General features: G+C 27.2%; 1 protein-coding gene across 1 annotated transcript in view; it reads right to left on the bottom strand.

The window, feature by feature from the left end:
• LOC111625996 overlaps positions 1–14,564 on the bottom strand; it is a 111,669-nt gene that overhangs the window by 35,864 nt on the left and 61,241 nt on the right. The window contains exons 5-6 of the mRNA XM_023369301.1: positions 6,174–6,263; positions 441–530 (exon numbers count right to left, since the gene is read on the bottom strand). Of these exons, the coding sequence (XP_023225069.1) occupies positions 441–530; positions 6,174–6,263 (180 nt within the window). The remainder of the gene's footprint in view (positions 1–440; positions 531–6,173; positions 6,264–14,564) is intronic.

The raw sequence follows: 14,564 nt of genomic DNA on the forward strand, positions 1-14,564 counted from the left end.
TTTAAATCTAACCTAAAAAAAGAAAATCCTTTAGAAAACAAGCTACTAAAATAAATATTTGTTCAACAGTTCTAATATTTGATTAATGTTTATCCAGTAGACAATATGATATTAAACATTGGATTTAATATTTTAATTTGTATTCTATTGGGCATTATAAGATAATTTTATAAATACAAAATAAAATGAAAAACAGTTTTAAAAAATAATTTCCAAAATATATTCAGTGAGCAGCAAAATATAAAATAAATATCAATTTTAAAAAGTTTTAGAAAAAAAAATTATATAATGTATGGTCTAATCAGACCTTTATCGTAATAAATTTAAAAATTCTAGAAGGAAAAAAAGTGTATCATCAAAGATATGCAAGATTTTAAATTTAACTAAAAAAATATAGATTAAAATTATTTTTGAAATTAATTAATAAGTCATTAACTTACTAGAGTGTTTATATCTATTCCAGTAGCAATTGCTTCACGATTAGGGGAGATGGATCTGTGCTCTTGTGCATGTTGAGTATAACTTGTTTTCTGTTTAATAGTAATTATATTGTAATAGTTTTATATATAATTTCTGTAATACATTAACAAATTAAAGTATTTAATTATTTTATTAAAGTTGAATAAATAAATCACACAAATAATTTAAAATGTTTAGAAAATTCCACATTCTTCATAATTAAACATATTTTATATAAATATAATTTCATATTCATTAAATAAGAAAAATTATATTTAATTTTATCTGAATTCAATAATAAGCATAAGCTTGAAAATCTTAGTTAATAGCTAAGCATATATAATGTTCTATTGTTTGTATCTGATCTACAAGGTATCTGTACTCTGTCTAGATTCTCTCAGATAACACATTGGTACTATGATAACTTAATACCTCACATGGAAAGCCGAACATGTTCAGTTATGCAAATTATCAAGTTAATTAGGTTTTAGGAAATTTTANACTGCATACCAGTTAGGATTGTGCTTTCAATGGCACTTTGAAAGTGTGGGGTATATGGTGATGCATGTATACAAAGATTTATTTCTATTCTAGCAATTGTTTTTGCAAAATAACTTATTTATCCACAGAAAATTATAGTAATTTTCTTTTAATTTAAAAAATTAATTTTATACTTACTATTTTTAAAAAATTTTAATTTACCTCAGGAGTTCCACAGAAAGTTGAAGTTGTGTCTCTTCCAACAAGCCCTTCTTTACATAATCCAAAATCAGTTAAAACAATGTGACCCTAAAATAAAAGTACTAATTAAAGCTTTCAATTATAATGTGGCTATGTGCCATAATTGTATAGTCATAGTTTATTTTTGAATATGATATTTCCTTTGTCTTCATGTCTTTCCTTCTGAACTTTTTCCCTGACTCGTGTTTAACAGCGTAACAGTAGGTGATCCATTAGTAACAATTGGAAGGTGTGTGACCCTCAAGCATAACAGTGACCATGTATTCATTCTTTGGTGTAGAACGGGACAGGAAAGGACACGTGAAGAGAGCTCTCTAGCGTTTTTTTTTTTGGAACTGCGTGGAGACAAAATGGAATTTGAGGGAAAAAAGGAAAACAAGGATAGTGAAAACTCTGAGGGGTGTTTTCATTCATTCCAGTATGTATAGCTTAACAAAATTCCTGGGAAAGTGGTTTATATTTGCCGTGAACAGAGTTCATCCAACTTCCAAATATCACTGTGAAAAAACGCTGAAATCATTGGGTACCCAATTTTTCTCTCTCATCTTTACTTTTCATCTTTTTTCTTGTTTTAAATCTATATTTCATCTTAAGTAGATCATAATTAGCCATAAATTTAGATATAAGATATATAATTGTATTTTCTATTGGTAGACTAGTAATTCAAGTAAGGAAGAATTGTCGCAATATATAACTTATGTTTGTTAAATTTTAGTTACTATAATAGTGTAATCAGTTCAGGGATAGAGATTGAAACTGGCATCTGATAAAGATTTCCTGTATTCTGTACGCAAATTAAAGATTCTTATATTATAAAAGTTAAGTTTCTTTGTCTATGGTATTCGCACACTTCTCATAATTAAACATATTTTATATAAATATAATTTCATATTCATTAAATAAGAAAAATTATATTTAATTTTATCTGAATTCAATAATAAGCATAAGCTTGAAAATCTTAGTTAATAGCTAAGCATATATAATGTTCTATTGTTTGTATCTGATCTACAAGGTATCTGTACTCTGTCTAGATTCTCTCAGATAACACATTGGTACTATGATAACTTAATACCTCACATGGAAAGCCGAACATGTTCAGTTATGCAAATTATCAAGTTAATTAGGTTTTAGGAAATTTTAAATTCTAAAAGTTGGTGGTAAAATTAAATGCAATTTGTCACTGTAACGTTAGACTTCACCTTACTACAGTACATAAAATAATAGTGCAATTAACGAAATTGCCTGGTTAATGAAAATTTGCCTAAGTGTAATCATTTTTATGTATATATAAATTACTGTACTATATTAGAGTATTATAATACATAAGAGAAAAATTTGAATCATTTGCAAAAATTTTATTGACAAAAGCAACTCATCAAAAATACATCATTTAAAATTATCTGTTATTATAGTTTACTTTTTTTCAATGCAGCATACATGAAGTCTTCAATACTCTGCAAGTCAAATAGAGGATTGTCAAAATTATCCTGCATTCAAAGGAAATGACAAATCATATCAAATGGTCTGAAAAACTTCTTTGGTTTGGTGCTTCTAAATTTTTATCTTCAGAACTTTCTTGCACATCAGCAGAGAAGCAGCAGCATTTGTGCTCCCTTTTAATACATTGTTTAAAATGTCTCATCCATCATCCTGTAAGGAGTCAAAGTCCAATTGTTATTTTGTTTTGGGCATTACTTTTTTTTATTTTCTTCTTTGTTATGTTTTAAGGACAAACTCCCAAAAAACCACAGAATAAACTAAATTCCAAATTAAAAACAAACATTCACTTGCATATGTGACTGATATTTTGAATTTAGTTGATACTGGTTGAGATTAAATTACTTGTACCTCCCAAGTTGGGAAAAAGAAAATTTTTTTATTGATTCTGTTTTTTCTTGTACATAATTGATTTTGACTTGTTTTGAATATTTGAAAAATACTATTTATTACTATAAACTTCTTGTTAATATCTCATTTATATATATTATAGTTCAACTTAATAAATATTGTCATGGATTTTTTCTTACATACGTGTCATATTCAAATTTTTTTAAGTCATGGGAATAAAACCTACTGTGACCAAGTTCAGTCCTGTCACTTTGATTGAACTTAATTTTGTGTAACACTGCTTTTTTGGACTTAATTTTGATCACATAGTATATTACAATTCTGATGTCACCATTGTATCATCTACTCACAAAAACTTCTAATTTGAAATCATATGAACATTTATTAGTTTGTATACTTTCATCCGTTATGATTGGGCAGGTAATGTCAACAAAATACAGCATGAAAAAAAAAAAAACAATTCTGAATTATTTTTTCTGAAAACTGAATTTCAAATAGAGGTAACATATCTAAGGCACCTAAGACAGTGATTTTTAAACTTATACTTTCTTCTATGTCTTTACTGAACATGTCTTTCTGAACCAACTTTCTTTAATAAAAATGCTTAACATTGTGGATTATATCTTGGTCTAATGGTTGTAAAACATGTACCTGGAAATAAGAAAACTACTACAGGGAGATTTTCTAAACACATGATCAATCTGTACAATTATATACAATCATAAGCACTTTTATACTCTGCAAAAAACTTCCTGTCAAGCTTTCTTATCTAGCATTTGAAAACTGAAGATATCATCCATGCCTTTCTGTTGCTTCCATAGTCAACTGAGTCAGAACATTTACACCTTTCAAACGATATGGTTGTCTACATCTACCAATTTCTGGGTCATTCATATAAATTGTAAAAAGAACAGTCAAGTGTTCCTTATTTTTCTTACACACTACAGGTTTTCCCATTAAAAGCCAATGTTTTGTCAGGGAACAATCTGTAGAAAAGGCCAGTTTCATCACAGTTAAAAGATGTTATTCCTGGTATAGGACTAAAGTTTCTTTTTCAAGATGTTATTCTTGCAATGAATGATTATATTGTTGCTACGTGCCATAATTGTATAGTCGTAGTTTATTTTTGAATATGATATTTCCTTTGTCTTCATGTCTATTGTCTTTCCTTCTAGAATTTTCTCCCGACTTGTGTTTAACGACTTAACAGCAGGTGATCACTTAGTATAAATGGGAAGTTGTGTGACCCTCAGGGTATAACGGTGACCACGAATTCATTCTTTGGTGTAGAATGGGACAGGAAAGGACACGTGAAGAGAGCTCTCCAGTGTTTTTTTTTTTTGGAACCGCATGGAGACAAAAAGGAAATTCAAGGGAAAAAGGAAAACCAGGGTAGCAAAAACTGTGAAGTGGTTTTTGTTCATTCCAGTGTGTATAGCTTAATAAAATTCCTAAGGAAAATGGTTTATTTGCTGTGATAGAGAGGTTCATCCTACTCACAAATATCACCATGAACAACACCAAAATCATTGGGTACCCAATTTTTCTCTATCTTTATTTTTCATTTTCTTTCTTGTCTTAAATCTATATTTCATCTTAAGTAGATAATAATTAGCTGTGAGTTTAGTTTAAAATATATAATAATTGTATTTTCTATTGGTAGACTAGTAATTCAAGTAAGGAAGAATTGTCGCAATATATAACTTATGTTTGTTAAATTTTAGTTACTATAATAGTTAATCAGTTCAGGGATAGAGATTGTATAGCTGGCATATGATAAAGATTTCCTGTATTCTGTACGCAAATTAAAGATTCTTATATTATAAAAGTTAAGTTTCTTTGTCTATGGTATTCGCACACTTCACAATATCTTCAGGAATAAAAGACTTTTCACCACAAACATATCAAAAAATGATCTCATGGTGTTGCTTGAATTGATTTAACCAGCCATTACTTGCTTGAAAATCTGTCATACAGTTTTTCAGCAAAATCTTTAGCCATCTGTTACCTGTTAATAACTAAACCAGATATAGAAATTTCTGGCTCTTGCATGGATTTAAAATCATGTTAGAATAACTTCTTCAACAAGACTAAAGTCAGATATCCATATGCATTGCCTCATTAGTTCTGTCCATTTATCTTTAAAATTTTCTCCTTATTCTTCACAAATGTCATTACTGTCATATGAGATGTCATACTCTTTCATCAGACTGCTTATGACTGCTTATGGCCATCTACAAGTTTTGTTAAAATTTCTACTTTTGCTTACTGTACAAAAAATAAAATGGACTGAGCATTTAATGAACAGAACTATAACCAGACAGTGTTCCCTAGGAATTTTTTTCAGCTGAAGGGAGTGAGATAACAGCAGCTTTTATGGGGTGGAAAAGAGAGAAAAAAAAAAAAGAAGCTGTATAGAAATGATGTTCACACAATAGGAGCACAGATTCTCAGAAAAACTTCTTTTCTTTTTAAAAAATGTCAAACCTAGTGTCAAGTTAACACAGTCATCTTGATAATGTCAACTTAATGAGGTTCTTCCCACACAGAATAATACATTAGACAAACCAAAATATTAAAAAAATAATGTTAGAACACCAACATAGCAGATTCTATTTTATATTCTAAAATATATTCTAGAATATATTAAAATATTTAATATAGGCTATCTAAGTAGTAGTAATTGGCAAATTACTATCAGTTGAGGCATTCTTACAGTAGAAGAGTAGCATTAGAAGCCACAGAACATTCTCAAAAGTTCTGTGAGCTTTTGAGTAATTTTTTTAATAATTACCAAGAATTAAATAGTTAACAAATTCGTTTTTTTTTATCTGGAAATTTTTAATAAAATCAATTTGAATTTGCTTCACTTCATATGTTCAAAATTGCATCATCATTAAAAATTTTGATAACGTTATGAAATAAAATATGAAATTTTTTAAATTCAATGCAAAATACCAAAATTTAGTATAGAAGAATGTCCAATAAAATTTAAAATTCATTAAACACTAACTTAAATTTAACTATAGATCTGTAAATGACAGCTGCTTTTTTTTATACAAATTAAGAATAAATCGTGCAAAATTTTAATAATTCATATAAACATGTAAATATAAAAAACTCACCAATGATTCAAAATCAATGCCTGTATCAATAATTTCTTTAGGTGGAGATTGTGAAATAGCTTGTTCAGCATGGTTAACATATTGTGATCTCTATTCCAACATGCAAAGTATTAAATGCAAATTATAAAATCAAGCAAATGATTAATACAAAACAATTATTTAATTAAAAAAATTAATTTAATTATGCTATTAGTAATTATTTAACAATTAGGGAAATTATAATAATTACTAGTAAAATTATTTTAATCATTTGTTAGGTACTTATAATGTATTAAAAACAATCAGTTAATTAAATAAGACTTTCTTTCATTTTTAACTTGATGTTTCAAAAAAAATAAATTTAGAGAAAAAATTAATTTTATTCTTGATAAAATGTCCACATATAAATAAGTTTAATTAAACATGCATATATTTCTCTACAATTTTTCCAAAAAATTTTAAATCATCATACAATTTATACATAAAAAAAAATAATTTTATTAAAATTAGAATTACTAATGATAACGTGTTAAGTAACCTTACATATAACTTACTATTGAATTGAATTTTGTGTGTGTAACAAAAATATGAATCTTGAACAACACCTTAAATACTTTTTCAGCAACACTTTAATTTATTTAAACAACATTTTTGACCCCTTTTCATTGGTCTGCATAGTTTTGCTGAAAAATATTTAAGGTGTTGTTTAAGGTTTCAGCTTATATAGAAGTTTTTTTTAAATATGAAGAAATTTTCAAAAAAATTATACAATAAGAATTTTAACAACAAATTCAAATTTCTAACTTTTGTTTTTAAGAATCATTTTTACTTTATGACTAATATTTTAAAAAAAATAAATATCATTTAATAAAACTCTTATTCAAAAAGTAGTAGAAGTATATAAATGTATTCTAACTAAAGAAACCAATAAAAATAACACATTTTAAGATTCTAGCACACCGTTTATTTTGAAAGTGGCATAAGTCCATTTTTTATTCTTTCAAAATATTTAAAGATTTGCATTTTAGTTGATTCAAAAAAATAAATTATACTAAGTATGGCAATGTTTCTATGACTTTATAAATATGCAAGTTAATTACATAAACACTTCTATGTGAATTTAACTAAATCAATATATTCTTTCTGGGTCATAAATGGACTTACATTAAATTTCAATTATGTAAAATTCAATTTCACTTGTAATAAACTGTGTTTTATTCTGATTTTGTTTATAAATAATAATAACAAATAAAATAGTGTTGTTTATTCTCAACATTAAAAATATTTACTTATTGTTAAACTNTTTATTTAATCATTAACCAGATACAACAAAATTACAAGTTTCTCCTTCCAATAATTACTCGGTTTTTATCGAAATATTGACAAATGAAGAACTTTTGCATTTTACATAAATTTCTTAAATGGTTTCCATTAAATCATTTTAACAGTCAATATAATAACCAATTATCTCTTCTTATCTCTCTGTTTATCGTAATATAATTGGATCACTATTTTAAGATGAGTATTTACGATACAAATTAGTAAACAAGTGTAGTAGAAAATCCTTTTATTGATACATGCTAAATCAATATCGAAGTCTGCACTGCTAAAGCTAAATACAAGCTTTAACACCATCGACAAATCATATCTTGTCTATTAAGCAGGGGAGCTGAGTAATTTGTGAGTAATTCGTTTTCCAAGCGAATTACTAACAAAAAAATAATAATAACAAATAAAATCTTTAAAATTGCTATTTATTTTATTCTGATTTTGTTTATAATTAATAATAACAAATAAAATAGTGTTGTTTATTCTCAACATTAAAAATATTTACTTATTGTTAAACTATTTTATGATAAAATTATTATTATGAGCGTATCATTAGACACTACTTTCATTTAGACTCATTACGTGGAGTCTTTTTTCATTTCATCTGTTTCCATTCTATCAAATTGTGCTTTTGTTGGTAAAATTCATAGTTTTACTCCTCTCTTATAAGAGGCTCTCATAAATGATGTCCACACTGGAAAGCAGGGAGGAGGGAGGAGGTTAAGACAAGTTGGACAAGGAGAACGAAAGTTGAGCATTAGTGGACGTTTATTTCATTGAATTTTATATAGTTTATGCATTTTATCATACTTATTTCAAAATTTCTTGTGTGTTTCATTTATGAATGATAGATACCATAAGTAGAAAGGGATGAAGGTTTTAATGGGGCTGAGTTATGTGGGACATCCAAAGAGGGGAAGGATTACAGAAACTTGGACAAACTGGGACAAGAGGGGGGGTAAAAATTTCAAGGAAAATGCAGACTTAATTTATGGACAGCCTGCAAGTGCTTAATTAGACTGCAGAAAATGGACTTAACCACTTTCATAATCAATGGTTATTCAATATCATTTACTGATGAATTTTTAATTGATCGAAGTATATGGTTATTTTAAAATACTAACAGTAAGTGTGAATTGTTCATAAACAAAACGTTTACACTAAATTATATGTAAATTATGTGATTTCTCAATTTTTCCAAAAATGGACTTATGCTATTTTCAAAATAAACAGTCCATTTAATACTCTACTCTAACAAACCAGTCTAACAAACCTCTATTTCTAATACAGACAGTATTTGATCAGATACTCTATTTTTTGACCAAACTGAATTTCATATTTGATATTCTTCCATTTTTGCATACTTACTATTCTTATTTTTTCATTTTTTATAATGATGTGCTGAAATCTTAAGATCTTAAAGTGTGTGTTACTTTGAAAAATTAGAAGAATGCTAATTCTAAACATAATCCAACTAGACAATTATATTAATAAGAATTCTTATAAATGACTTATATTAAGAATCATTTATATTTAAAAGTCCATTTGTTTTACTAGATTTCACAATCAAGTTTTCTACACTAGAAAATTTTGTATATATTATCTTCAAAGCATATTTAATCTATTTTTATTTGTAAAAATTAAATAATTCAGAAATTTCATTGAGAACTATAACAGAACAAAAAACTGCATATACAGTCGACCCCCCTATAACACAGGTTCCTATAGTTCAGATTCCTATATAACGGCGAAAAAATTGCGATGGTATCCGTACAAACATGGTAAAAAAGCTCCTATAATTCGGTAAAACGTCATCGGGCAGCCGAACTGCTTTCCGCCGTCCAGTGCCATGCTACGGAGAGTTTAGGCAGGTAAATTGAGTTTACTATCGTCTGTACAGTATTATATATAAATTAGGTACTGTATATATAATTATATATTAACTTAATTTATTGTAACTTTATTATAATTATATATATACTTTCCACCGTCCAGCGCCATGCTCCGGACAGTTTAGGGAAGTAAGGTNGATATAATTTATTTTTTATGTAAAAATATCGAATCAAATTATTAAATGCCAATTCCCACTTTGGATTTTAAAGAGAGACAGTCAAAATTAGTGCAATTTGTCTTTGTTGAAAATCTACTTTTCAGGTCTCATTATGGCTGACTGGTTGCTAAACCAATGCAATTTTGACCATAATATCAATACATAACACTAATTATTTAATTAAAAACAAACAATGTGGCTACAACTCTTATGTATCATATATGTTAATTGTTGTCTATTTTAACTAAATATTGGGAGAAAAATCAATTTGAAAAAGTTCTATACAAGTAAAAATAAAATCCTATGTGTCATCTTGGATGCTCCAACAAAGACATTCCCTCTATTCTACATTATGGAATGACAGTTTTCTTACCTGAAGTTATATTAAATGATTCTGAGATACAGAAATGTTAAGCCAAACTCAACTTCATTTGTAAATTTTAAATCTGAAAACTATTTTACTTTCATTACAAACATTTTCTGTTACTATTCCATTTAAGTGGGAACTGGCTTTGCCATTTATTCAATCATTAATAACAATAATATAAAAATATAACACAGATCACTCATCAAAAGATATAAAAAAGAAAGAATGAAAAAACATTCTCAAAACATTTGATAAACCATTCAAAGTAAATAGTATTTTATAAATTTTAAATAAACAGCATCATGCAAATATATAAGTATATATATATTTATTTATTTATATAAATATATGTGTGAATTTCTAAATATTAATAATTATTATTACAAAGAGCTAATTGCTAGTATTTTGATTATTATAAAATATTTAGCAAGAGGACAATGAGAAAATTGGCAAGATTTTAAAAAAGATTTCATATTACTTTGAATTGTATTGAAAATGTTAGTCATCACAGATGGCTTGTGTCATTGAATTAATTTGGAAGTCAATAAAAATCAATGAAGAGTTTTGTTAGTGACTGTCTTTTGGGACCTTCATGTCACTATGTGGTGTTTTCACCAAAAGAGGATAATGTCAAGTGAATGACCAATAATGACCATAATGAGTGAATGCCAATGCTTATTGGAAAATGCTTATATAAAGAAGCCATTTGTCACAAGAGACAAGGTCTTGTCCCATAGTGTTGAGTTTCTCCACAATAATGCATGCCTAAACACTGCCAAAGATACAGTTACATTGCTGCAGAAGTGGAATTGAGAGGTTTTGGTACATCCTTACTGTAGCCCAAAATTGGTCCTTTCAGACTCACTATTTTCCCCATAACTCAAGAATAATTTTCAAAAGGAAATATTATCAGTCAGGTAATGAGGTTAAATCTGAAATATGGAAATGTTATATTTATCAGAACTGGTATTTTCTGCATTGCCATGAAACAATTAATACATTGAGATAAATGTTTCCGTATGAATGAAGTCTATGTTAAAAAACAGAGGACTAACAGCTGTTTCAAAAATGCCATACCATTTAATTATACAATGTCCATGTCAATAACAAAACTTACATAAATGGGCATCAAAAATTAACTTTTCTAACTTAAAAAGTAAACTTTAATTTCCTAATTCTTAAAGTAAATCTGATCATTTTGGTATTAATGCAACACACTCTTGTACTACTGACACTGTTTGATGCAATCTGTTTTCTTTGCTCTCACTCTGAAGGTTAAAATAAACTCAAATGCAAAATCATACCATACTACTACCTTATTCTCTATACAATTAATTCCTTTCAGAAATCATGGTAATCAGACTACATCTGATTACCATGTCCCAGCTGTTAAATGAATCTTGATGGAAATTCAATGATGTCATGTGTGTCACTATGAAAACATGCTCATTTGCAACTGTTTGCAATAACTAGGAAAAAAATACCTGGAATAGTTAACATCTTAAAATAACCTGATTTTTACATAACTGAGAGTTTTTAAAACACTTAACATTTACCTAACCTAACTAACCTTGTAGACACCCTGAAAGTGTTTTCCCCATCTAGAGATCTGTTAAATTTAATCAAATGATGCTGAAACTGATGCTCCCAAAAAGTTTTGGAAGAAATTCTTAAATATTTATAATAATCAATAATGAATAATTTCATTCAATAACTTTCCAAAACCTTGCATACATTAATTCAAATACATACAAGACACCTATACCAGCATACCTCAAATTACTAAATTTTACCAACATTTTCAACTTCAGGTATATATAACACAGAACCAAAACGAATTTGTCCGTTTTGTTCTACATTATATATAACTAAAGATGTCTGTTAGTAAAATTTAGCAATTTGAGGTATGCTGGTGTGGTGTCTTGTATGTATTTGAATAATTTCATTTATATTGAAACAGTAGTGTGATTAAATTATTTGAAATATGAAATTTAGCTATCTTCATGTTTATCATTTCTTGGATATTTTGAAATAAGTATAATAATATATTTAATAATACTTTTCCCCCTTTTTTGGCGAATAAGAATTGGATGTATAGTATATTTTCCCGCCTTTATTCAAGCAGCAGACGATAAATTTAATAATGATTTTCCCCCTTTTTTGGCGAATAAGAATTGGATGTATAGTATATTTTCCCGCCTTTATTCAAGCAGCAGACGATAAATTGGTATCAGGAATTGGTATGTAAACATTAGTTTTGTTAATGATATTTTGCATTTGAAATAAACATAAAAATGAGAATTGAAGAAATATGTAAAATTTTTAACGTAAATGTCTTAAAATTTAGTTTTAATTCGAATTATATCTAAACTAAATTATCACAAAACAAATAAACAATATGTACTGTGTTGTGCATTATAAATTGAATTAATCTGATTATATAATTATAGTTAATGTTTAATTAGAATTACACATTAATAATTTTAACATTAGGATTTATTATTCTAAATTAAATAGTATGTTATACAATTGAACCTATCTATCTCATAATTTATTTTTTCCTGCATTTTCAGCTTAAATTTAATGTATTTTCCATATTTATGTCAAGTAATATTTTGTCAATTTCAAATTATGAAGTAGTCTCAATTACAAATTCAAAGCTTGGTAATTGTATTTCAGTAGTGTAAACTGTAGTCGAGAAATATCTCTTACAATACAGTACGCAGTTGCAATTAACACTGCTTTTCTCTGACTGCCAGTTTGGCTTGCGTCTTACCGACCGAAGAAAGTCGGGCTTTGGATAATATTGACAAACCGTTTCCGTTAAGGTGTGTCAAATGTTTTATTTAAACCCGATGTGGGTATATACCGTACTTGCTACCGTAGTAGTAAAATACCGTCACTCCAATCAATCTGTTACCATTTACCATGTGAGAATCTCTATATCCCAAAACCTATTTCCAATTCCTTTTCTTGTTCCTGTAAGATTTGAGATGGATGGGTTTGACCGTAAATGATTACCAGATTTTCAATTAATAAAACAGTTATTCATTTATTTTGATATTTTGTTAAACAGATGATGGAATCGAACAGTAATGGAAAACAAGCAATACTGGATGATCCCCCAAAAGTAAAATCTTATGTTTATTATATTAAATATATATAAGATATAATATAAACAGTATAATAAATATATAAAATAGACATACTGTATTACAGTATGTTAAGGAAATCTGTATATTATTTTANATACAAATGTTTAGTACATATTAATTTTAAAAATAGATTATTTTGTTAAAAACATAATGAAAGATTTTTGTTTCTTTGACCAGAACATTTAGAAAAAACAAAATTGTTTCAGATTAATCAGTTCATATTGCTATAGATTAACAAATGTGTACTATATTTACATTTATATATTATGACATTAAGACATCAATATGGAATTCAATAAATCAATAAAATATTATACGATATACTCTTACAACATTGAAAGTAGATATCAATTCTAGTTTTCAATATTTTTGCTTAGTCTGATCAATAAAATGCTCTAAAATTATTTATTTGAATATTTTCAAACTATTTTATAATGTTGTAAAAACAAAACTGACAGGGCTAATTAATTTTTTATGGAAAAAGCAAAAATCATATTTTAAAAGTAATCAAAGAAAAATGTTCAATTTTACATTGAGAAAATGCATTAAATCAAATGATCTTGATAAGCATATTAGATAAATGAATCACAAGTTTTATTATGTTAACTTCATACAATTAACTGTAGTACATTGCAGTTCAGGAATGATTTAGTAATATAAAATTACAGTATAGTAAAACCTCATTATTTCTATATCAGATAATTCGAAGTATCATGTAATTCGAAGTCAAGTCTAGTACCCGGCCAAAAGAATAGGATTTTGCATATATATTAGGTTAGGAAATTCAAAGTCATTATCTAATCTGGTGACCTGCAAAAATATCGTTTAATTCGAAATCTTCTATTATATTATGTGCTCATAAGGAAGTTTTTCACATCCAAGTGGCAGTTTTATTTTTGGTTTTTATCAATTGATTTATTGGGCATCCATTCAAGGTCATTCAAACATTTGTAGACATTGCCAATAAAGAGAATTTTTTTTATTTTCATGGAAGAAATCTGTTTGGAATTTAATTAATTTGGACATTTTTCACAAAAATCTATTGTTCAATAATTCCAAAGTCCATTAAATATACATGCACATTCATGACAGAATACTTACTTATAGCTTTAGCCATTAAATGGAGCTTGTTTTCATTAGATCACAGTTTTTTAATCTCAAACTCAAAACAGTGAATTTTTCATAGAACTAGCCATTGGTCCTCTACATTAAATTCACAGATAATTCTTAATGAAGCACGTAAGCTTCTTTCATATGTTATTTTCAGGTCTTACTTTGAATGTAGTTTTGTTAAGTTTTTATTGTTTTCATTAAGTACACACTAAAGGTTTTAAAGCTGAATCAGAGCTGTCTTGCAAATATAAATAAATTCATGTAACAACAACCTTGGAACAGCAAAAAATTTACTAACTAACATTTTTGGACATCTTTAACATCCTTCCTGTAGAATACTAAATGGAATACCAATTCAAATTTAACATCTGAAAGTTAAGATAATGCAATTTGAACGT

Source organism: Centruroides sculpturatus, unplaced genomic scaffold, assembly GCF_000671375.1.
Source record: "Centruroides sculpturatus isolate CEXI.00-Female unplaced genomic scaffold, Cexi_2.0 scaffold93, whole genome shotgun sequence".
Lineage (NCBI taxonomy): Eukaryota > Metazoa > Arthropoda > Arachnida > Scorpiones > Buthidae > Centruroides > Centruroides sculpturatus.